General features: G+C 45.6%; 3 protein-coding genes and 2 pseudogenes across 4 annotated transcripts in view; 2 read left to right on the forward strand and 3 right to left on the reverse strand.

Moving 5' to 3' along the window:
* LOC133901285 (uncharacterized) overlaps nt 1-1,321 on the reverse strand; it is a 1,587-nt gene extending 266 nt beyond the window's left edge. Inside the window, exons 1-3 of the mRNA XM_062342593.1 lie at nt 1,083-1,321; nt 240-467; nt 1-153 (exon numbers count right to left, since the gene is read on the reverse strand). The exon at nt 1-153 is cut by the window's left edge and continues 266 nt beyond it. Coding sequence (XP_062198577.1) covers nt 1-153; nt 240-467; nt 1,083-1,262 — 561 coding nt within the window. The 5' untranslated portion in view covers nt 1,263-1,321. The remainder of the gene's footprint in view (nt 154-239; nt 468-1,082) is intronic.
* A 438-nt stretch (nt 1,322-1,759) lies between these two features.
* LOC133902270 (uncharacterized) lies at nt 1,760-10,652 on the reverse strand (annotated as a pseudogene).
* On the forward strand, nt 10,531-11,538 carry LOC133902272 (probable uridine nucleosidase 2; annotated as a pseudogene).
* A 1,382-nt stretch (nt 11,539-12,920) lies between these two features.
* On the forward strand, nt 12,921-16,167 carry LOC133901321 (GDSL esterase/lipase At5g03610-like). Its single transcript, XM_062342637.1, has 4 exons — nt 12,921-13,185; nt 13,300-13,569; nt 15,156-15,421; nt 15,520-16,167. Exons 1-4 carry the CDS (start codon nt 13,134-13,136, stop codon nt 16,042-16,044), a joined length of 1,113 nt encoding a protein of 370 aa, XP_062198621.1. The 5' UTR covers nt 12,921-13,133; the 3' UTR covers nt 16,045-16,167.
* A 93-nt stretch (nt 16,168-16,260) lies between these two features.
* Nucleotides 16,261-22,084, reverse strand: LOC133901320 (protein HIRA). 2 transcript variants are annotated; one of them, XM_062342635.1, is made up of 10 exons: nt 21,390-22,084; nt 20,317-20,592; nt 19,939-20,190; nt 19,443-19,840; nt 18,372-19,359; nt 18,002-18,212; nt 17,660-17,894; nt 17,415-17,537; nt 17,107-17,227; nt 16,261-16,887 (listed from the first exon to the last, which is right to left on the reverse strand). In XM_062342635.1, the coding sequence occupies exons 1-10, from the start codon at nt 21,495-21,497 to the stop codon at nt 16,696-16,698; spliced, it is 2,904 nt and encodes a 967-aa protein (XP_062198619.1). In that variant the 5' UTR covers nt 21,498-22,084; the 3' UTR covers nt 16,261-16,695. The 2 variants fall into 2 exon arrangements, with proteins under 2 accessions (XP_062198619.1, XP_062198620.1); XM_062342636.1 differs by lacking the exon at nt 21,390-22,084 and having other exon boundaries at nt 19,939-20,193; nt 20,317-20,447.
* Nucleotides 22,085-22,129: the final 45 nt, after the last annotated feature.

Below are 22,129 nucleotides of genomic sequence, written 5' to 3' on the forward strand. Positions count from 1 at the left end.
GATACTTGATTTTGGTACAGACTTTGGACCCGATGTGCCCTGGAAAACACAGCAAGCAATGAAGGAGAGTGCACGCCGTATTTGTCGCAGCACAACCAGCAATGAATTGACAATAGCTGCTATCAGTACATTGAAGTTCGCAATCAGGAAAAACTGCAAGGCAAATTGAGCAATAGTTAGGACTTAGGAGCCATTTATGTTGGGATCTCAACATGGTAATAAGGCTATTCTGAATTTACCGCAGCGATAATGCCGAGGATTGTCAGAACAAATTGTTTTGCTGCATCCCAGAAACCTCCACTGGAAAGCCACCTGAACCACCCACCTCCTCCAGACCATCCTCCACCACCAGCAGCAGGACCTCCAGGCCGGCCCCTTTGCCGCCTCCTTTCAATTTCCACACCCCATTTCTCAAACTCTGTCTTCTTCTGCCCCAGGGCATTCTCCAGCGCTTTCCTAGCTTCGTCCTGTAACAAAAATTGCTCAGTTTGTGATAATATCAGTGTGTAATTTTGGATCCTCGCAGAAATTAGCTGCACTACTTAGTTGCACTATTGTCTCGTAAATAACAGTGCTAGTTTATTTTTTATAGAAAAATCCTGTTACATGCCAAAGAGGGCCATCAAATCCTAGGAAATGTGCAATTTTACAACAGCTCGGTTAAGTATCGTAATAAACTGACATGATTATGTTATTATCTTCCTAAATTACAACATTCAGGATTCTGTATGTACATCCCCATAAAGATCAATATACATCCTCATAAGGGTTTTGGCTAAAAGAAATTTCCACCTGATCCACATAGAGGTGTCCATCTGATTCTCAAATAGTGTAAACAAACACATTTAACCGATCCCGTTATTAATCTGCCAGTAATCTACAGCGTAATGTAGGATTGACTGTTTACACCAAAGGATAGGCAATTTAGCACCTTGCAACGCTAGAATTCAGGTCATCGCCAACAAATGACGACAGGGTTCCTCGAACCAAAAAAAAAAAAAAAGAATTACCGAATAAATCCTTCTAACAAGGAACCCCCGAATTGGTGGGCTAACCAATCAAGAGATGCATACTGCGCGCACCTGCTTCTTGCGGTTCCCGCCGCCGGAGAAGAGGCAGTAGGCGCGGCCGACGCTGCCACTGCAGGAGCTGAGACTCGCCCGGAGAGTAAGGCACCCAGGGCTACTGGGTAACCAGCCGGCCGCGAAGAGGACTCCGCCGCGGCGGAAGGCGCGGAGGCGTGGCGGAGGCGGAGGAGACATTGCTCAGCTCTTCGGGTCGGGTCCAAGCTTGAGGAGTGAAGGCTGGGCTGGGCTGGGCTGGGCCTGGTCCTCCTTCTTTTTATCTGAGCCTTTGGCAAACCCCTTCTCCAGCCCAAAAGCCATCTCAAGATTTCTTGTGACAAAAAACCTTTCCAACAATTTCCTTTATTTTAAGGCAAATCTTGCATCCACTAGCATCTCGAAGTTAACAACATCACGATCTGAGGCAACAACACTAGCATTTTGATGGCTGTGCATGGCAGGAATCTGATGCATCGCGTGTAAGCGCAGGACACGGCATCAGATCAGAAGAAAGAACGTGCATAAACGCAGCATATCGTAGACGGAGGAAAAACACTATCAGAAAGGCAGGCACATTATTCACTTGAACAGACACCAAAACTCACAACAGCACGATAGATTAACGCATAAACATACCCCATTCCCATAACAAACTCCACTATGGTATCGGTTTCAAACGGCACGGGCACAGCAAGTTAGAACAATCTGTTTGGTTTCCCCGTTGTGCTCTTGATGTACAGGCACCTCACCTGCAAAATGAACATCACAGTGCAAGTCAACTTCTGTTGAATAAACGGTCTGTTGCTCAACTAAGTTATACGTATTTCACTTGATGTGGATACAGAAGACGCAACAACAAAACAGACAGGGGACTCACGTTCTGCCAATTCCTCTTCAGCAACGAAACCAGGAAGTTGACGCTCATGTGGACGTTTCGCTGGATCTGCTTCTCCTCCATCGACAGGTTACCCACAGCGACACCCATGCGAAGGACCTTCTTGAGCTGGAATTTCACTGTAGCTTCGTCTCGTTTACCTTCGATTCCAGGGACTCCTGATGAGTAACCAAAGTTGGGAACTTGCCTTGATTCCATTCAAAACACCATGATGAATAACCAGGATCAACACCAGGATGTCAAAGGTGTTAATGACATGAGTGTCACTCTGAGCGCTCATCGGATAGGGAGTCTGCTCCGTATAGTGCTAGTTAAGTTGGTGAAAAAATGGAGCATTAGCAGAAGTACAAAACGGTGCATTCCAGTTCAAAATAAAATGAGCTTCCGCTGAAGACACAGTTTGACTTATCATGTGGAGCTTATCGATACGACTATACAATAGAAAAACACTTCTACACCATGCCATCATGCGAGCATATGCTAAGGGCACGACATACGCATAACTAAAAAATGTGCTCACGTGATACGGCTAATAGATATTTTCTCACAGAAACAACATACTATAACAAATCAATGGGTTGATAGGAACATGAACCAGTAAAGCTCATTCTAAGGTTGGATAATAGAAAAGATCACTTGCCAGCCTTGTTGAGACCAGGACCAAGAAGACGGGGAATCTGCTTGATAACAACCTCGGAGGCTAAGAAAGCATGGTACTTCTTGACAAGCTTCTTGCTCTTGTTCATCTTCTTAAGAGCTTCCACATCCATGTAATCAAGGCCAATCTTTTCAGCCTGCAAACAGAAGAATTAGCAGAATCAGAACAATAATCACAACTGTACGTAGAGAAAACAATATCTAAAAGGTCAAAACATTGATTACTAATTTCAGGTAATTTACAGGTTTAGTAGCATATAGCATGGATATTGACAGACAGTAAAATCAGGAGTCACACTTCTAACAATAGCCATATACTGTGGCAAAAAGAAGGTCACACCACAGTTTGTTAATCACGATTCGGTAACATTCGTTATTTTCAATTGTAAGCAAAGAATAACTAAACAGAAGCATTATCAGAGCCTTACCTCCTCCACATGCTGCAGACCTTCATTTTGGGGCGTGGGATGTGGGGCAGCTTAACAGAGCCACTGAAACGCTTGTCCTTTTGCGGACCATAGTCCTTCAGTCCAATCTGGAGCTCGATGGTCTCCGTAAACTTCCTGTTCTTCTCCCTGGACTCGGCAACAACCTGGGAGATGGCATCCTTCAGGACCTCAGTTTGCAACTTACAGCAATGCACAAAAACAGGTGGCAAAAAGACCACAAAGTGTCAAAGGTCAACTGAATGTGATATGTACGAGACAGAATACCCGGGCAATTGAACGGCGAGGATTACATCTTATATTACAGATAGCTAATGAGTTAGGTATTACTCTAGTAAAAGAGCTTGACTATATTTAATCCTTAGAATTCGGAAGTAATGGAACAGTCTAGTCTGTACAGTACTAATTTCTATAATGATTCAAGTAGATCCAGGATGATTACGTGAAGTCCTGTTAACCCAATCAACGCATTTCACAACTTCCATCCTTATATAAAAACTCTATCTTTACGCACAATTTGTTGTTGGGGGGAAGGTACACTCTTGCACTCTATGGTAAGAATCGGCGGATCTCTAGTCCTACTGGTCGGACGAGGTAATGAAACGAACACAAGCAAACTCAAAACGAGCACAAGATGCAATAGATTGGTGGTAGGTTCGGTAGGTACCTCATGGTTGCTGCAGGGTTCACAAATGAGTTGAAAACCACGAAAACCAGTCAATTCAGTTCACACACCGAATTCTGAATTCGACTAGTTTTCGAATTTGAATTAAAAAATAAAAAATCATAAAAAAATCTAAAAATACTAGAGACAATTCTAAGACCTTATGTGATTTTTTTTCAAAAAAAAAATGTCCTTTGCATCATATTTAATGGAGAGGAAGTTTGGGGGAAAAAAGAAAAAATGTGCTTTAAAAAACGTGCAGCTCATTTATTAGCTCATGTTAAGGAAAATATTAACATTCAAACACATATTTTTTGTTTGTAGGGTGTACCTTAAGAGGATCTATATAATTAGTTTCACTTCATTTAGAGTTTTATTAATTTCTCCAAGATTTTACAAGTTCACAAGCATAAATTGGATATGTTAAGAAAAAAACACTGTAATTAACTCTACCATGTCTACCATTATTTTTCCTACACAAAGTATTGTTTAAGTAAATTAATAAAAGTGGTTTCACTAAATTTGGGGGTGCGATGGATTAGTTATGAATTTTCATGTACGTTACAATAACTATTTCGTGACTTCATGTATTTTTAGAAAATAGAGGATCGTGTAAGAATACTAAAAAGTTGGTTTAATGATTTTTGTATTAGCAAATAATTAACTATGCATTTAACTAAGTTTAGCAAATATTTTTCTCACATAAAATATACAATTTTTTCATGAGTATAAATACTTTTATCATGTAGATCATGTTACAAGTAATCCAAAAAAAATCACTTGATTTGAAGCTCAGATGAATTAGTTATTAATTTTACAATATTGAGCTACTTTTTGGTTTTTCTTAACCTTTACTAAAATTTGATAAAACCGAACGGTTTTCAATAGAATTCGAGCGATTTTTGCAGAAAATCGAGCGGTTTTCAAGCACAAAAAATACAAAAAATGTGGTCGGTTTTCTGTTAAATTCGGTTGGTTACCAAATGATCGATTCGGCAGAATTTTGCCAAGGTCAAATTGAATTCGCTCGCCGAATTCCCACCGCCCTCCTATATTCATGAAAACCGTGAATTCCGACCCTCCGCCGAATTTGCGAAGCCTAGGTTACTCCCGATCACTGAACCACCTGTAGACGAAAGAAAAACACAAGAAATTATGCAAAAAAGGTGGCAAGGTCGAGACGGGATATCAATTCCAATGAAAACCAGAGGGTGAAGAGAGGGAGAGAATCACGAACCCAAGAAGTGTAGAGGCGGATGCCCACCTGACCTGCTACTCTGCTAGGGGCTAGAGCTTGCAAGCGGCGTGGTGGTACTCCGGAACGCAACAGCAGTCCGAGACCTTTGTGGGCCGACAGTAGGATGGGCTAAAAATACTTGGCCCGTTTGATTGTTCGCCTTCTTTCTTTCCTTCTATACCCTAGGACAACCAAAAGAACTTAGGGCTGAAAAATAAATTTAGAAATTAGTCTATCATATAAAAAGAATATTAGTGAATTTTCTTAGATTTTTGAGATTTTATTTGAGATCCTAACGATTGTTAGAAATTATAAAAGTAGTCTTTTTTACGAATTTTAATTTAAATTCTGCATAGGTTTGCACATACATTGTGAAATACGTACAAAAAATTCTAAGTTTTTAGAGAAATAGAAGATCACTGTTTTGAGATGGTAAGAGGAAAATGAGAGTTGTCCAGTACTTTGCCCGTAAACAGACCAGTGAATAGTGAATTTTGACTGAAAGGCTAACATAGTGGAAAATGAAAATAAAACCGATGAAAAATAAGAAATCTGATTCTTCCAGTGGCAAAGAAGGAAGTCTCATATTTTCTGATGTCAAATAAAGATTTTGCCCATGAACTTATCCTGATCTCAGACCCAAAAAATAAATAAAAGGATTGGCTGCCATGCTCATGCTGCACTGCCTGGGAGAAATGGAGAAGTGCCCATGCGTTCAAGACTAACGGAGACGAAAACGATCCCTCGGTTGCTGCAAGTGAAGGAAAAGTTGCATTGCTTATCAAGGATGGTATCATTTGCTCCATTGCTTAACAAGGGAACTAGTAATCAGGTTCTTAACCAAACAAACAGGCCCAGGAGGCACCTACATTTTATTTTCAGCACCCACGCTACATGGATCACCCACGCTAAAACACAAAGTAATTAAACATGTAGCGGCACCGTAGTACAGTAACATGTTAAATAAACGACAACCAGTTGATGATCTATATATAACCCATCAGAATTCAGAAACACAAGATGATCTTTCAGCTTCACTATTCCTGCTTGGACGCTCCGGAAGACGATGAATCGGCGGCCTTGTCCTTGCTGCCGTCCTGGGCGTCTTGATGCTGCCGTTTGGAGTCGACTGAGAGCCGGGCATTGGATCGGAGCTGGGAGAGAAGCTTGTGCCTCTCCTGCGAAAGCAGCTGGGCCGCCTTCTTGAGCCTCTCGTTCTGCTCCATGATGTAGCAGTTGCGCTGGGCCAGCTCCGTGTTCACCTTCTCCATTGATGAATGCTGATCTCCTCCCCCTATTTCGTCATATATACAACACGAAAAACATACTCATAGAGTAAGTAAAATACCATGCATGTAACCAACCAACATAGAAAGAATAGAAAGAAGAACAAATTGAGCAAAACAAACTGCAACTTACGACAAGAACAAGACGAACCTCCTCCTCCCACTGAGAGCAACAACTGAATCGTGAGCGAGATAAGGAGTTGAGAGGCGTCGAGGTATTTATAGATGCAAAACAGGTGAAAGTAAAGCTGGAAGCAGCAGTGCATAACAATTGATTGAATTCAGAGCATCAGTCAATTGAAGTAACGTGAGCAGCCCAAGCTTGCCATCATTAATACACGTGTGCTCAATCCATCGCTTGGGTCTCTCTCGTCTATTCTCTTCTCTTGGAGATATCTGTTGGATTCGCTGCATCGGCAGGCCGTGGAATGATGGCCGGAGATTCGCAATCATGGCGGCATCGCCTCTCTCCTCCTTCCTCCACGCCTTTGCCTTTCACTCTTCCCTCCCCCGTTCCATTAATGTAGGCATGAATCACGTCAACACATGCACAGCTGCATCTGCATAAGAGGATACCCTACAGATGTATGTAATGTAGTACTAGTTCATTTATATCACACAGCAAGATGGAAGGTCAGGTAACAGGTGAGGCAAAAGTATCATACGTGCAATAACTTCATCTAACTGTAGAATTGCTAAACGCCAGTCGTTGTAGCATCCATCATTCGTCATCATCTTTGTTTGCCAGCCATCTAGAGATGTTACTTGACATAGTACAGGAAAAAAGTTGGGTCTAACGCTGATGTACAACACACACTAGAATCTTGAAACAACACAGCCAACTCCTCGTCAGCTGCAACAGACCTGCCAGGCGGTGCCGCGGCTGCAGCAGGCAACAAGAAGACGCATCCTCATTCCAGCTTGTCCGAAACCCCTTGAAGTTTCAAGTCACAGTGCCGCTACAGCCAGCAACAAGAGAATTATCTTGTCCGTTGGAACAGCTGCACTTAGTTCACTTTTGTAAGTGGCAAGGCAATGACCAAGCTTAAAGCAGATTGAATATCAACAGGAATCAGACTAACCCAGATCCTCATGGTTTATCCACATAATAAACGATCCCAATCTTTTCTCTCCTCAGCCGCCACATGCAGCATGCACCCAGGCATCAACTGCAACCCTTCGACTACAGTCCATCCAACGAGTAAGCAACAAGACGTGCCCCTCCAGCATCTCAGTCTAAGAGGAGCAGGCAACAGCACAGAGAAGTGAAGCTGGCAGGGCCATGAAATTGAAGGGCCCTGCCCTTCACTTCTCAGCTTCTTTTGTGCGGACTAGGGGTCAATCTTCAACTTGCTTTTGCTTCAAGGAGAAGGAGTACAAGGTGCCCCTCCTGCATCTCAATACGCAGGGATCAACACCACCGAGAGCGCAGAAGCTGACAAGATCAAGCGGATGGTTGCCTCTGCCCTGCGCTTCTCAGTTCTTTTATGCCTGCTACCATCTGCCAGCAACAAATGAATCGGATATCTCATCCAATTTGACATGTTGGGTGCACGCTGGCAGGTGCAGGCATGCCCGGGCCCCTCACCGGGGCCGGGCAAAGCGCAAACTTGCTTCGGGTTGTTGTTGGTGAGTCTGAGCCAAAAAAAAAGGTTATGTGTCAGGACAGAAGCGAACTTGACAATTGCATCTTAGGATTTTTACTTCATTCAAAGGTACATGTTCTACAACAAAGTTGTGAAAACAAGCATCACAATACACCAGAGGAAGTTGAATATTGTGTAATATGATGTCTAGGAGCATATCATGCCACTATAGCGAGTATCAACCATATACTATCTCGGGTATAATAAGCCTCTATAATGATAGTCTAGCAGATATCAACTCAGTATGACCGTCAAAGAAATCACAAAGGATGAAAAATACATATACATACCTGTGCAAATGGTCCCATGGATTCCTGTGGATGTACAAATGGGACTCCTGGGTGTGAAGGTATGGCATATTGCTGTGAAGCATGCATGAAAACAGACGATCTCAGAGGAGCACCAGCGTGACCAGGACTGTAAGGTGCCATTACACCATCTGGAGGCCCGTAGCAGATTGCATTAGATGCTTGTGCCGCTGACCAGGATCCAGGAATGTGCTGAGCCATTGGAAGAGGTTGCTGTTCAATAGCAACAGGAGATCGGTGTGCTGAACCAAGCTGGGGGAATTCTGTGTTGTAGTTAACAGCAGGGGCAAACAGTGGTTGAATGGTGTATGGGCCTCCATTAAAGCCAAATCCAGGATCAAATCTTTGCATATACCTGTAAAAATTATTCCTGGTGAGCAAAGATATATATTTTTGCAATAAGTACGCCTATAACAGCAATCAAACTGATACTTCACCAGTTGACTTGAAAACTTAAGGCGATAGTTAAATGAAGTAGGAGTCAACTTACTAAACTAAAAGGAAGAGTCATGCAACATATAATAAATTATGCAGCAGAAGCATGGTAAAAATTAACTATAAAAGCTCTCTGTGCACAGGGAGGAAATTTCCAAGGTAAATAACAGTAAAGAGGTGTGTTATGAGAAACAGACCTGTCATAGCTTCTGTCATAATCAGGATCTTTGCGCTCTGACTCACGGTCTCTGAAAATTGCAACCCTATTGTTTTGCCTGTTTCTATTAACTGCAGGCTCCTTCTCAACGTTGCTTCTATTTGACCTGCTGCTACCTGAAGTGGTAGTCAAACTCCTTTCAAGAGAAATTTCAGCCCCTTGACCCAGTCTATTGCTCGTGTTCAACTCCAAGGAAGTGGACCTATGCAGAGTATTGGGCAAAGTCACTTCATCAATTGGTCTTCCATCAGCAGCAATGCTGCTACTACTGTTGTTAAATATCCGTGCACGTGCCTTGTTGTATTCCTCTTTTCTTTCTTCAACACTTTTCTGAAGGTTGTCCCTGGAAGAGTGAGCACTCGAGCTGTTCATGCTATGGAGATTCTTTTGAGGCCTCTGCTTAATAGCTACTTTGGCCACAGAGCTGCTTTCTTCTTGTGGCAGGTTAACTGGAATGTCTGCAAGGCGCACAGCAGGCAGCCGGCACTCAGACGACGTTTTACGGAGGATAATGCGCGAACCAGTCCCATCAGGTAGACTGTTGTCTGGTATAGCAATGGACTGGAGGAAATAATGTTGCGCCAGACGGTGCGCCGCAAGACGCAGGTATGAAGTTGGAAGACCATGGAATTCAAACTGTGTCTGTCCAGGGTCACGAATGAACTTCAAAATATCTTGCTCCATTCTTAGCACTGCAAAGAGATAAGATTGGCGTAAGATACAACAATCCCATGCATTCCTAATTGCAGAAGCTTGCAAATAACACGCAGAAAAATGCAATGCACCAACTGTGGGCAGAAAACAGAAAGCACAACAGCAAAAAACGAAAATTCCATCAATTAAAGCAAAGAGTTTGCTAAGATGCTGATCATTATCATGGGCCAGGGATGTCTACACAGATTAAGGAGCTGTGGTACACTGCGTGAATTAGTCAGTTTTTCCAGATACGAAGCTAACATGCTACTTCACCAATGGATTAGTGGTGAAGCAGAAATAAAGACAGCACACGTGTATGTACGTTGTAACTACCAGTATGAACGAAGAACATGGGTACAGCATATAACACTAGGAAACAGGCCACCAGGCTACATAGCACAAGAGCATCTGTACAATGCTCGAAACAAGCAAGCGACAATTTGGCGCGCCAAACAAAAAAAAAAGCGCCTTATGTTGCCTAATCACCCAGCCTAATTAGTAACTTGGCATCACCGAGAAATCGGATGGGTTGGGGGGCGAAAAGGCAGGGTCGAGAAGAGAAAGTTGTGAATTTTACCAGAGAGCCTCTCCCGCGGCTTCTCGAGCGCCTCCCGGAGGAACTGGTCGACGTGGGCGACCAAATCTTCGCGCGGTGCCGCCGAGGTCGCGGGGCCCTGCGACGACGGCGGGGGTGGCGGGCGGTCCTGTTGGTCTGCGAGGTCAGGCGAGGAGGAGACACGCCTCGCAGAGAGGATGAGTCGGCTCATGGCCCCGTCGATGTCGGCCGTCTCCCACGAGTCCGGCGCAGCGGCGGGGTCCATGGCTTGCGGGATCCGGAGCTAGAGCGCGGAGAGGAGGCGAGCGGGGAGGGGGGCCATGAGGCGGGATCTGGAGAGGAAGTGTCGCTAGGGTTTGGGTGGCGGTGTTGGAAGGAAGTAGATGGAGGGGAGGGGAGGGGAGGGGAATCTAGGCAAAGGCGATGGATCGATCGAGGAGGATAGGGAGGAGGAGGAAGGGACGGGCGGTCGCGGAGACGGGAAGTTACGAGCTTGCCCCTGGTCCGAGGGAGATGGTGGTGGTTGGGAAGGGAAGCTTCTTCCCTGTACCCCTTCAGCAGAAGCAAATGCAGTGTCAAACTCAAACACTTTGGTCCGCTACACACACAAAAAAAAAGTGAAAACGTAAGTTGTCAGAACTAATAAATGCTTGCATATGTTCTTGTGAGATCCATAGCGACCCTGAGCCTGAAGCAGCTGAGCTGATATAGTTATCACTTCTGGGGCAGACATCTACGTAGTTGATCTGAACATCACAACTCAAGTCAGTTTCACAGGTTCTTGTTCTTCATCTTCCCTGAATTCTGAAGCAATCAACCCTTCATTTGAATTTTATAGAATCAGACTAGAGCTGGATGGTCTCAGCTTACCATGTCAACTTACTACTGCTTGCAGACGAGGATCTCTTGGAGCTAAGGAACTCAAAAGGGAAGCACGCGCAGTTCCTGTGCGACGTATGCATGTTCTACAGAGACTGGCACGTCGAGTCTTACGGCGTTCCTGGTATGCTGAAACCATGTATCTCTCTGTGATGTCCTGACATCTTCGGAGCAGGGACGGTTTCAGCTCACATTTATGCGTATCGCTCAGTGGTTTTCCTCCATGATCCGGTGAGCTTCGCCGCACTAGTTCGTCCAGAGTACTTCACGTTCAGGAAGGGCGTGGTGAGTGTGGAGACCCAGGGCATCTGCACCGGGCATACATCAATGGACCTGGGACTGAAGAAGTGAGCAACAGTTTCACACTTCGATTACGCCTTAGAGATTATTGTTACTGGTTGATCATAACTTGCTGCTGCATCATATGATTTCGGTGCAGGTGGAATTCAGAGAACCCGTGGACCGGTCACTCGATCACCGGTTTCAGTTGCGTGGACGGCCGATGTACCTAAGGTCATTGCGTTTGTCAAGGAGCTCGTCACCAAACAGTGACGAGATTAACATGCGTTGTATCGATCTCAGCGTTGCATTCTCGAACCCTGGCGTGCATAAAATCTGAAATATAGAGATTTAGTCGCATTCGACGTACTGCAAACATTATCTCAATCATTGGTTCTTATGGACTGCAAATTGATTTGAAATGTTCCGCATGCACCTGGAGACATACGTGCCAAATTGACGTCACTTGCAGCACTGAAGTACTAGTAGATACCGAATCTGACTGGACTATTGCCTCCCCCTCCCTTGTGCTGTAGCTCTCTGCTAAAACTCAAGTGAATCACACACACTACTAACATGGCATCTGAATGAATGTATGAGCGATGGCGAAAGCAACCTCACAGGTTCTGAACATTTGGATGATCTGTGCTCTGACTGTTGATGCATGGCCTACCGTTACCTCTTTTTCGCCACAGTTGATGCATTCTTCGATCGGTGACTCCCGAGTATCGTTCACTTCAAATTGCCACAGATCGATGGAGTAGTAGTGATGAAAAATTGTTATAGCACGTTGTGCAGCTGCAAGAGCACACCGTTTCAGGCCGCCGTCATTGCTGTTGCTGCTGAAGCAATATAAATTTTGTGGTAGCAGCTTTAGCTTTATGCATGATGACTGGGATGAGCAAGTGTATATGCTTAGCATGCATCCCTGAAAGCCAAGATTCTGCGACCGGACCTGCACTAGCTCACCGTTGTTTTATACTCTAGTAGTAAGCAATTAGCCAGCGCCGACATTCCGTGGAAAGAAAACTACGTAATTGTGTGGCCGAGGAGGAGGATGATGACGCAGCAGAGTTTGGACGCTTCTTGTCCTTGGCTTATGCAGTCCAAGTATATTTGACTGCCAATTTGCTAATCAGGATGCATGCATTGAGGACAGCCGCATGCATGCAGTGCAGGGGATGATGGCATGCAACATATCGGAGAGTCCATCCATCAGACCAACCACCACGTTGCTTAGTACTAGCAGTCAGTATGCATTTAGCGCTAGCTAGTAACATGGGTTTAAAGCTTAAGTGTACAAGCAATTAAGTACGTACATAGCTGGGTGTAAGATGAACCGACGAAATGTCGACGTACGGTTGAACTGTTTAAGCTTGTGATTACATTACATTACAAATGTAATGGCTTTAAGCTGAAGAAGAATCGTGTCAAGCTGGGCATGCATAACCCTTTTGCAGATGGCCATGGCATGGCAAGCTGTGCATTCATCCTAGCTTTTGCAGACGAATCAAGAAACACAAACACAACAGTAGAGTAGAGTAGAGTAGAGTTGGTGGCAGTTGGAGGAGATGGATTGATTACACAGCACAGGGTCAGGGCAGCTACTAGCAAGCAACGAAGAATTCATTTATCTGCGATGACCGATCGATGAGGAGGATGCCATTGCCACGAGGAGGGGTATGGAGACAGATGCACGGCAGCGCCGCGCAAGCACTTCACCGCTACTAGATTGATTCAGACTAGTGTCTATATATATAGAGAGAGAGACACACACACACACACACAGCGGGACGGGACGCCTTGCCCACAGCATCCGGGTCTTTCCCTTCCGTTCCAGCAACTAACTGAGTCGGCCGGAGACGCGCATGGATAATCATCAGAGCCACCCAGCTTTGGCGACCATGGCGCTTCTTCTCTGTAAGACAACTTTGCTACATAAATCTCGATCGGTCGCTCTATGCACCGTCAACCCTTCCTTCCGATCCTTGGCTTATTCACTACATCTTTGCACATGCCAACTCGATCATGAAGGTGTGGTCGTGGTGGCGTTGCTGTCGCCGGCGGCGGAGGCGTTGGATGAGGAGCTGCGCAAGCAAAGCAATATTAGCAGCAGTGGCTGCGGCAACGGCAAGCCTCCTCCTTCTTCCCTGTGGGTGTTTGGTGACTCTTACGCGGACACGGGGAACCTGGGTGACCTCGGGCGGGAGCTGACGCACGCGTGGTACGACCCCTACGGCCTCTCCTTCCCCGGCCGCCCCACCGGCCGCTTCTCCGACGGCCGCGTCCTCACCGACTTCATAGGTACGTCCCCTGTCCCCTCCCTCCTCGATCAATGCAGCAAGGACAAGGAGGCTGCTGCTGCTGCTGCTGCATTGGGGTGGTGGATCCATCGCAACTTTGCTCGCATTCATGGCGTGCTTTCCGCGTTGGTTGGGATGCCAATCAATTCCCTCCCTCTCTCTCACTGCTCCTCCTCCTGCTGCTGCTGCTGGCCTTACATCACACGTACTGTGTATACACAAGAGATGACGAATGTTGTTCGCAGATTTTCAACAGTGGCGGCCGGTCGATAGGGTCAATCGATCTGTACGATTTTCTTATACGTAATCCGCATATATGATTAATCCAGTAAGGATAGCAGCAATTAACCACAGCTAGCTCTAGTTTTTCTTCTTGGAGTGCTAAATACTAGCAACAATACATATGCCCATGCTAGCTAAACGCCATGAAGTAGCTGATAGAAAAGAAGCAGATAGATGCAGACATATATGCTGCAACAGTAGTGACGTAGCCGCCTTCAATTCTATTCTCAAGATCCAGCCGCAGCCGGCAGGCAACCATTCATGCGCACCTCGCCTCGCTCTTGCAGTAATGCATCTGTTTGAGTAAATCTTGACCGATTCAGACTAAGAAGAGATCCCATTCTTTTCTCGTGTGTGAGCCATTAACCGATCGATCGAGCAGCATACATGTCAATAAGCATGTGTGTTTCACCTACAGGCTACATGACGCGTGATGTTTCAACACAAGTCCACACACCAATATTATGAATGAATATATAAAAGAAGAAGAAGGATATTTCTGCAGCTATATATATATATTGTGGTCTAGAGGGCTACTTGCGTAGCGTGCCAGAAATTCGTATATACGTCCGAAACACATATCTCAATCAAACCGACATGTGTTGGAAATCAAGTACTCCTTGTATGCCTAGCTTCTAGATAGGTGGTGGTGCATCACCATCTGTCACTAGTAACCAACCTGTCATTTCTGACCCCAGATGCAGCACTTATTAGCCAGAATACAGATAGCACCACAGAGAGGACATAAAAATGAAATGCATACTTCTGTTTTTTGTTTTGTATGGCTCCACCTCTGCACCTGGTTCCTTTTATTTTACCCAATTTGATCTCTCTAAAATACTGGCAGTTTCCAGAAGAGGGCCGGGTGTGATCACCTTGCATGTTTGATGGTTTTCTCAGCAGCATGGCATGTTGTCCCTCACCCTGCTGGTGTTAATTTGCAGCTTAAATTATTGGTGAGAAACTGAAAAGTGGAATTGCCTGACGTGCGTATGCATCGCACTGGTATGGCCTTTCCAATCAAAAGGCAATCTGAATCCGCCAATGGCGTGCTTACAGTGGAATCACTCACTGACTTGCTAGTAACATAAGCCAGTAGTAACATAAACAGCTAGCTGCAGGCACATGCATCTGTGTTAGAACAAGGGGCAAGTAAAGATTCCCAACCTGGAGTATCACCTAACCTTTCCTTTTCCAGCGGTTCAAGCTCAGTAGCTAATGTATACACTATTGTCAATCGTAAGCTTTTCCTAGCACTGACTGTTTTGTTGGTACGCTGCTTGGACTCGTGCGGCGTACGTGCAGCTTCGGCTATGGGAATGCCGACGCCAGTGGCTTACAAGCTGCGCCGGGGCGCCGCCCGCGGGCTCCTGGCGCGTGGCATGAACTTCGCCGTCGGTGGCTCCGGCGTGCTCGACACCGGTAACTTCCAGCGCAACATCAGCGCGCAGATCGACCTGTTCCAGGCGCAGCACCCGCCCTCCAGCCGCGGCTGCGACGCCGGGGTCGCGGTCGTCGTCGTCTCCGGCAACGACTACTCCTACGCGGCCGACAAGGACAACAGCACAAACGTCAGTGCTTCTTACTGCCTTACTAGTTACTACGACACAAGTAGAGTACAATCTGAAGCTGATGAGTTGCAATGGCATTCACCGTGGTTGACGTGCAGGCTGCGATCGCGTACATCCCGACGGTGGTGCGGCGTCTCCGGGAGCAGCTGCGGCGGCTGCGGGACGAGGTGGGGATGCGCAAGGTGGTGGTGACGAACCTGCACCCGATGGGGTGCACGCCGCTCTTCACCCGCGCGCTCAACTACAGCGGCTGCGACCCGCTGGCCAACATGGGCGCCGCGCAGCACAACACGGCGCTGCAGTCCGTGCTCGCCGCGCTCGACCCGACCAACCGCACCTTCCTCCTCCTCGACCTCAACGCGCCCTTCGCCGCCTTGGTCGACTCGCCGTCGCCGGAGAGCAGCAGCCTTGGTCGGTTCGCGGAGCCGAGGCGGCCGTGCTGCGAGAGCTTGAGCGCCGACGGCTACTGCGGGCAGCAGGACGACAACGGCAAGAGGCAGTACACGCTGTGCACCGACCCCGGCAATCACTTCTACTGGGACGACGTCCACCCCACGCAGGCCGCCTGGGCCGCCGTCGCTCAAACATTCAGGCCTAACATCCAGGCTTTCCTCTCTGCCTGACCTTGGATTCATTCAACCTTTTCTTCGTGATAAAAACCACCCGAAAAGAGTGCGTATGTACGAGAGAGAAATTGCCCAAAGCTAACCAAGATGTTCAATTCACCCGCTCATTAGTGAGAGAGAGAGAGAGAAAATCCTCCTGTTACTGCTCCTCTGAACGATTGAATCACTTTTGGGAATTCATACAGGAGCCACAAGGTTTGATGGAAATCTTCATTCAGTTACCAACAACCTCTATGCCTGAATAATTCTACTCCAGCTCTTGTGTCTAATACATTTAACCATACAACCAGAATTTTCTACAAAAGTAAAAACACACACAGCCTGAGCTTGCACACTAAGGAGTAAGAACCATGCATCAAGACTACATTGCCTTGGGAAAGCAAAAAGGACATGAGTTTATCCGACCTTCTACAGATTACTGTTACACAACCACCAGGCGACCTCGCTTCCTTTCTACTGTTACACTCAGCGTTACAACTAACGGGTTCAAAATCAGTGTTTGACCGAGGTCGCCCTGCTAAACAATCTACATGCAGAATTAATTGACTGATATGGGCAAATTCTCAAAGTAGACAATGCTGTATGCACGCTAAACTATCCTATTGTACTTACCGAGGGGTCAGTAAGTCTCCAGAAACCGGACTGGAGCTACGACGTGTTCACGTTGTCATTGGCTTCTGTTGCTGGTTGCGGCGCCACATCCATCGGGTCAGCTTTGGTCTCGGTAGCTTCATACTCTGACAGGAGGTCCATGAACTCATTGAGCAGCCGCTGGACCTTCCGGTTCGATGCCATTGAAGGAAGGATATCTTCCCTAAGAAGTTTGTGCTTCTTCATTCCCTGTAGAATTGGCATCACTTAGTTTACAGACTGGAGTGCTAGACATCATGTAGATCAAGAATATGTATGAGAACTGTGGTGTCATCTATTTACAGTTCTTGAACCATTATGATCTAGAAAGGAATCTAGTTGCGAAAAATTGAAACAATCTGTCTTTTGTGGACATAAATGTAAGTGGATGAGTCTAGTACGCAAATAACCACCAACAAGGAGACTTACAAGAACATCAGGATCCCACGCTGGGCTTTTGGGATTCGTAGATGACGCAGAACCAATCGTGCCCATCGGAGGACCTAGGAAGCTCTCACAAACTTCACGAAGACGAGATTCGTCTGCTTCTCTGCATGTAAAGAAGATCAAATGAAAAGAAATATTTCAGCAAAGCATCACTAAATAGTTCTCATCAGATATAGAAATTCAAATATGTTCTCAATCAATTGAACTATAGAAATTCAAAGGCTCACAAAAACAATGCTACGACCTAAGGATAATCCAGAGACATGAAAATAAAAATATAATGAACTAACCTAGCTAAAAACCGTATGTAGGACAGGAGGCATTGGCGGTACTCCTGTGGTGACTTCAAAGCCAAAGAAGCTTCCAGCTGGGTCTCCAAATGGGCACGCGTCTGAAACCCATCATCTGTAACTCTGAAATAGAAACACCACACACCAGCAGATTCAGAGCAAACTCTGATACGCAGCGCACTAGCATGCCACAGGAATAGTTTCAAGTGTTTATGATACTAAAGCAATCAAAGGTGCACGCCGACCTGCTCCAGATAGGCTTTCTAGCCATGAACTTGCCTATATCAATCTGCAATTTGCCTAGCTCTCCACCTTGAGGGAAACTAAATGAGCTAGCAAAATTTGATGCTGGAAAACAATCATCGGCAATCCGTAGCCAGCACTTCAGGCTCATGTCATAAAGAAAAGCATGATGGCTGGCAAGAACAACTAAAGGTGAGCCACATCTTGAGAATTTAGCAGATATAACCTTTACTGTACCTGTCAACAAAGCACCAACTTTTCAGCAAACACTAAGACACCGCAAAGTTCAGATTAGCCATCGCAGGTAGTACATGAGAACTTGAGACTGGATGTAAAATAGTTACCAGCATCTTTTGCTGATGGCTCATCTGGGGATGCAACCAAAGAAGCCAAAGAATCCTGCAAAATGCAGGTCCTGTTATGGAGGTCCCATATGTACATTAGACCTCTCCTTGTGACAAGAAGCAATTTCCAGCAGTCGTCACAATCTATAAAAACCGCTGCAGATCCCATCATCATTGCTGGCATTGCTCGTCTTCCACATTTTGTGTAAACCTAATTAATTCAGAACAATTGAATTTAAGTGTTAAAGACTAGCAGATTGCCAGAAAATAAAAACCTATTCCAGAAATAATTGACAGGGGTTACATAGTAGCATCCAAATCGAAACACAGAATCGATCTATAAGAAATTCCAATGAGGGATATTACTCACCTGCAGGCAACCATCTTCACAACCAACAGCCCAGAAATTTGCATTGCCTGCCAACACAGTAACCTTTCCAGAGATACGATCTGACCAAAGAGCTTCTGTTCCTCTTGTACACCTTATCTCAGTTTCTTTTGTTGAAAAGGCACCGCCAACACCAATCATATCACCTGCAGCACGTTCTACAGGCTTTGCTTCAAGGCAGACTGGCAAAGAATCCTCATTGTCTCTCTTATTTGATACATGGATAGAAAGCGGAGAGCAGGAGTTCAAAGAGCCTGGAACTACAGATCCAGTGTGTTCCACACTCAGTCTTCCATCATTGCCAGCACCGGTTGAAGCTTTTTGAATAACAAGACTTTCGGTAATGTTCACCCTTGCTGTGACACCAGAGCGATCCCTAACACCACAGTTATTACAGTTACCGCTACTACCATAAGATGGTCTTGTTCCATTCATTCGCTGATCTAGGGATGAAAAATCCACAACCTGATTCTGAGAATGGTTGGGTATGCTATCCTGGTTGGAAGGAAATCCAACTGCCTCTGGGATTATTCTTTTCCGGCCATCAGGACGCCGGTATTCTCTCTGCTTCACTGGACTAGATAACCGGGTAACTTTATTTATATCATCAGCAGCGGGACTTGCTGTTTTCTTCTCTTCTTCGGGTAAAGCTTCTGGAGCTTTCTGATTTTGCACAACGGGAGCTGGGTTAGGCACATCTGCAGAAACTTTTGGGGGTCCTTGAATTTGCTGGACAATGGAAGTCCCCTTTTTGACAGCCGATTGCTTTGCTGATGCTTCTTCTAGCAGCAACTGTGCAGGGCTTTCAACAAGGTTTGATTGCCGTCCTCTAACATCACCATATCTACTCCTCTTCAATTCATCCAGTTCAGAATCACTTAACCTGTATCCAAGCTCCTTCGCTTCAAAGTGAAAGTTGGCGACTGATCCATCCAAGGAGCAGGCAAAAAGTGAATAACCATCAGGGCTCCTGCCACAAAAAAGAACGGAATCACCGTGAGCTTGACTATACATGATAATACTGATCATAAAGAAACAACCAAAGTGTCTTACCAAGATAAATCAACCACGCTTTGAGAGAAAAAATGCTTAGCAACAAATAATGGCCGCGCACTTGCTGTCGTCCAAACAGTAATAGTTCTGTCTTGACTTCCGATAGCAATTATGTTATACGGTTGCTGTTCTTTTGTTGATGTCTTTGATGCTCCATTGGCCCATCCAGCTGATGCAGCCTTTGTGTCTTGACCATTTGAGAAATGCTTACGGAACATTGAGTGATTAAACTTAACCACCACAACAGGCGCGTTATGCCCTAGAAAGTCAAAAGTTGCAGTCCACTCGCCTCTTTCAAGCACAGGGGCTGAATGCCTAGGTTTCTGGAAACCGTGAGTCGTAGTTATGAAATGGCCACAAGGTGACCAAGCAAGTCGCCTAAAAAACGTTGAACCAAGCTGCAGGAACAAGGAAAGTGAGAAACGCTTTCAGCAAGCCAAGACGGCGTCGATCACAGAAAAAAAGTTAATAACAAAATTCATGAAACATAACATACAGATTTTGCCCAATGGCCTTCTGTCTTGTGAGCAAGACTCCAGTCACTTGTACGCCATATTATAACAGTCTTATCATCTGATTGGCTTGCGATAAAAGAACCAATAGGATCCCAGGTAACCCCTTTGACCAAGCTGGAATGCCCTCGCAAGACGGCGGTGCAAATGCCGTTGGTCATGTTCCATATATGAACAGTATTATCCAAGCTGCCGCTAGCCAATGTTGAATCATCAGGGGACCAATTAAGATCTACCTACTTTAGGCATAAGAAATGGAAAATGCGTTCGATAGTTAAACAGTAATGATCACAAAAAGCTAGTAATAAGAACTGAAAAAAGAGCAGAAACACAGCACAGGTGGAATCTTGGAAGATAATTACCACGTCCGCAGTATGCCCTCTTAAGGTCATAACGACCTTCCAATTTTCTACATCTGGAGGTTCTCCACTCCCAAACTCAGATGTTCCAGAACCAGCTTTTCTCTCATGAATAAGGATAGCCTGATCATCTGATCCTGAAGCAAGATAGCGGCCATGCTTGGCCCATCTCACGCAGTTTACTGATCCAAAATGGTCTCGGATTGTAGCTAGCAACCTTTGGCTGGAATCATCGTTGGAATTGTTCTTATCCACTGATTTCATGCTCCATATTCGAACCTATTTCAACAATGAAGCAAATAAAAGGAACTTAGCAAGGAGAAGGTCACCTACGAAAGACAAATGAAAGAGATCAAACAATGGTGATACCGCAGTATCACGTAAACAGCAAATTAGTAACAAGTGTGACTCAACAGGATCACATCAACGCGAAACCGTAATACACTGTAACATAACGTGATAACTAAAATGGACCAAAAATAGCACCAACGACTCTAATCAACCTAATGAGATTCAAATTTGACACAATAAACAGTGTCCACACAAAAATTCCAACCGAAATTCGGTCACTACATCACAACATATCCTAAGGTAATCTCAGATCCCTCCCAATAGTCAATTCACCCAAAATCTTACCCTTAACCAAACAAGCTCAACCCACGGATCGTCATAAGCGACTAGCAACACTTCATCTTAAAACCCTTTCACCTTAGGGACATCACCGGAGCATAAGTTACCAACACTACAGTTGGCACAGTTACCACGCACAAAGGAGCCAATTCCCCTAAATCCTCCATGACGAATCCCAAAAGTACAAAAGGAGACGCAGAGAACTCCGTAAAAAGACGAGCACAAATCACCACCACCATGCACTTACGCACACTAGTTCCCACTGAAACCCTATTCCGCAAATATCAATTGTGTCACTGAGAAAGGCTATGCACGATCTATACTAACAAGGTAAATTAGCAGAAAAAAATTTCTCCTTGCAAAAATAAAAAAGAGCAAGGCAAAATTTACAATGATGAGCTCAAACAAGGCTCAAAGTAAGCAAGAGGGGGAAGAACGCAGGATACCTTCTGGTCGCCGCCGCCGGTGGCGAAGCGGAGGGCGCCGGGCTGGATGTCGATGGAGAAGATCTGCAGGCCCTCGTGGCGAATCCAGCTGGGCTTCTCGGTAATCATCTCCTCCTACACCTAGGTAGATAAGATTACAGTCCCCGTCCGTCACAGCCCGCACACCGACGGCGCCATGCCCCGGGCGCGAGTCAAAACCCTAGAAATCCGCACGAAAACCCTAGCTCGGGGACGGCTCCTGCGGGGAGGCGAAGGGGAGAGAAGCGCGCAGGCACAAGAAGCTTGGCGGGTGGATTGGATTCGATGGGGCGGCGGCGGCGGTGGCGGAGGCGGAGGCGGAGCGAAGAACACGGCGATGGGGACGAGCCGCTCTGGTGTTCGTCCTGTTCGTGTGAGAAAAAAAAAACAAAAACAAGCAGAAACAGAAACGAATTCGAACGAAAAATTGAACCGAACACGAAAGAGTAAGTGTAAAGGAACGGCAAATGTGTGTTCGGAATTTTTTTTTTTTCCTCCCGTGCTGTGGTATAGATACGATGTGGTGGCCTGCTTTGCTTTGAGATTGGTAAATTCTCTACTGCTTGTATGTCAAGCCAAGTTGGTAAGTGTTATTTATATTTAATAAATCAAAGTTTGAACTCCAAATCCATTATGAGAATTTGCTGAAGGGAATTATGAGATTGTTGCAGTCCAAATTGTAAGGCAGCAAACACAAACAGAGTCATTGCCAGACTGTGCAC

Source organism: Phragmites australis, chromosome 20 (genome assembly GCF_958298935.1).
Source record: "Phragmites australis chromosome 20, lpPhrAust1.1, whole genome shotgun sequence".
NCBI lineage: Eukaryota > Viridiplantae > Streptophyta > Magnoliopsida > Poales > Poaceae > Phragmites > Phragmites australis.

Excerpts from the sequence above, each read along its gene's own strand:
- LOC133901321 (XM_062342637.1), top strand. The coding sequence starts at position 13,134 with ATGGATAATCATCAGAGCCACCCAGCTTTGGCGACCATGGCGCTTCTT. Across the intron at positions 13,186-13,299 it reads GACCATGGCGCTTCTTCTCT|GTGTGGTCGTGGTGGCGTTG; the intron begins GTAAGACAACTT and ends TCGATCATGAAG. Across the intron at positions 13,570-15,155 it reads CGTCCTCACCGACTTCATAG|CTTCGGCTATGGGAATGCCG; the intron begins GTACGTCCCCTG and ends GCGTACGTGCAG.
- LOC133901320 (XM_062342635.1), bottom strand. The coding sequence starts at position 21,497 with ATGATTACCGAGAAGCCCAGCTGGATTCGCCACGAGGGCCTGCAGATC. Across the intron at positions 19,360-19,442 it reads AGCGTGGTTGATTTATCTTG|GAGCCCTGATGGTTATTCAC; the intron begins GTAAGACACTTT and ends TTTTTGTGGCAG. Across the intron at positions 17,538-17,659 it reads AGAAAGCCTATCTGGAGCAG|AGTTACAGATGATGGGTTTC; the intron begins GTCGGCGTGCAC and ends TTTCTATTTCAG.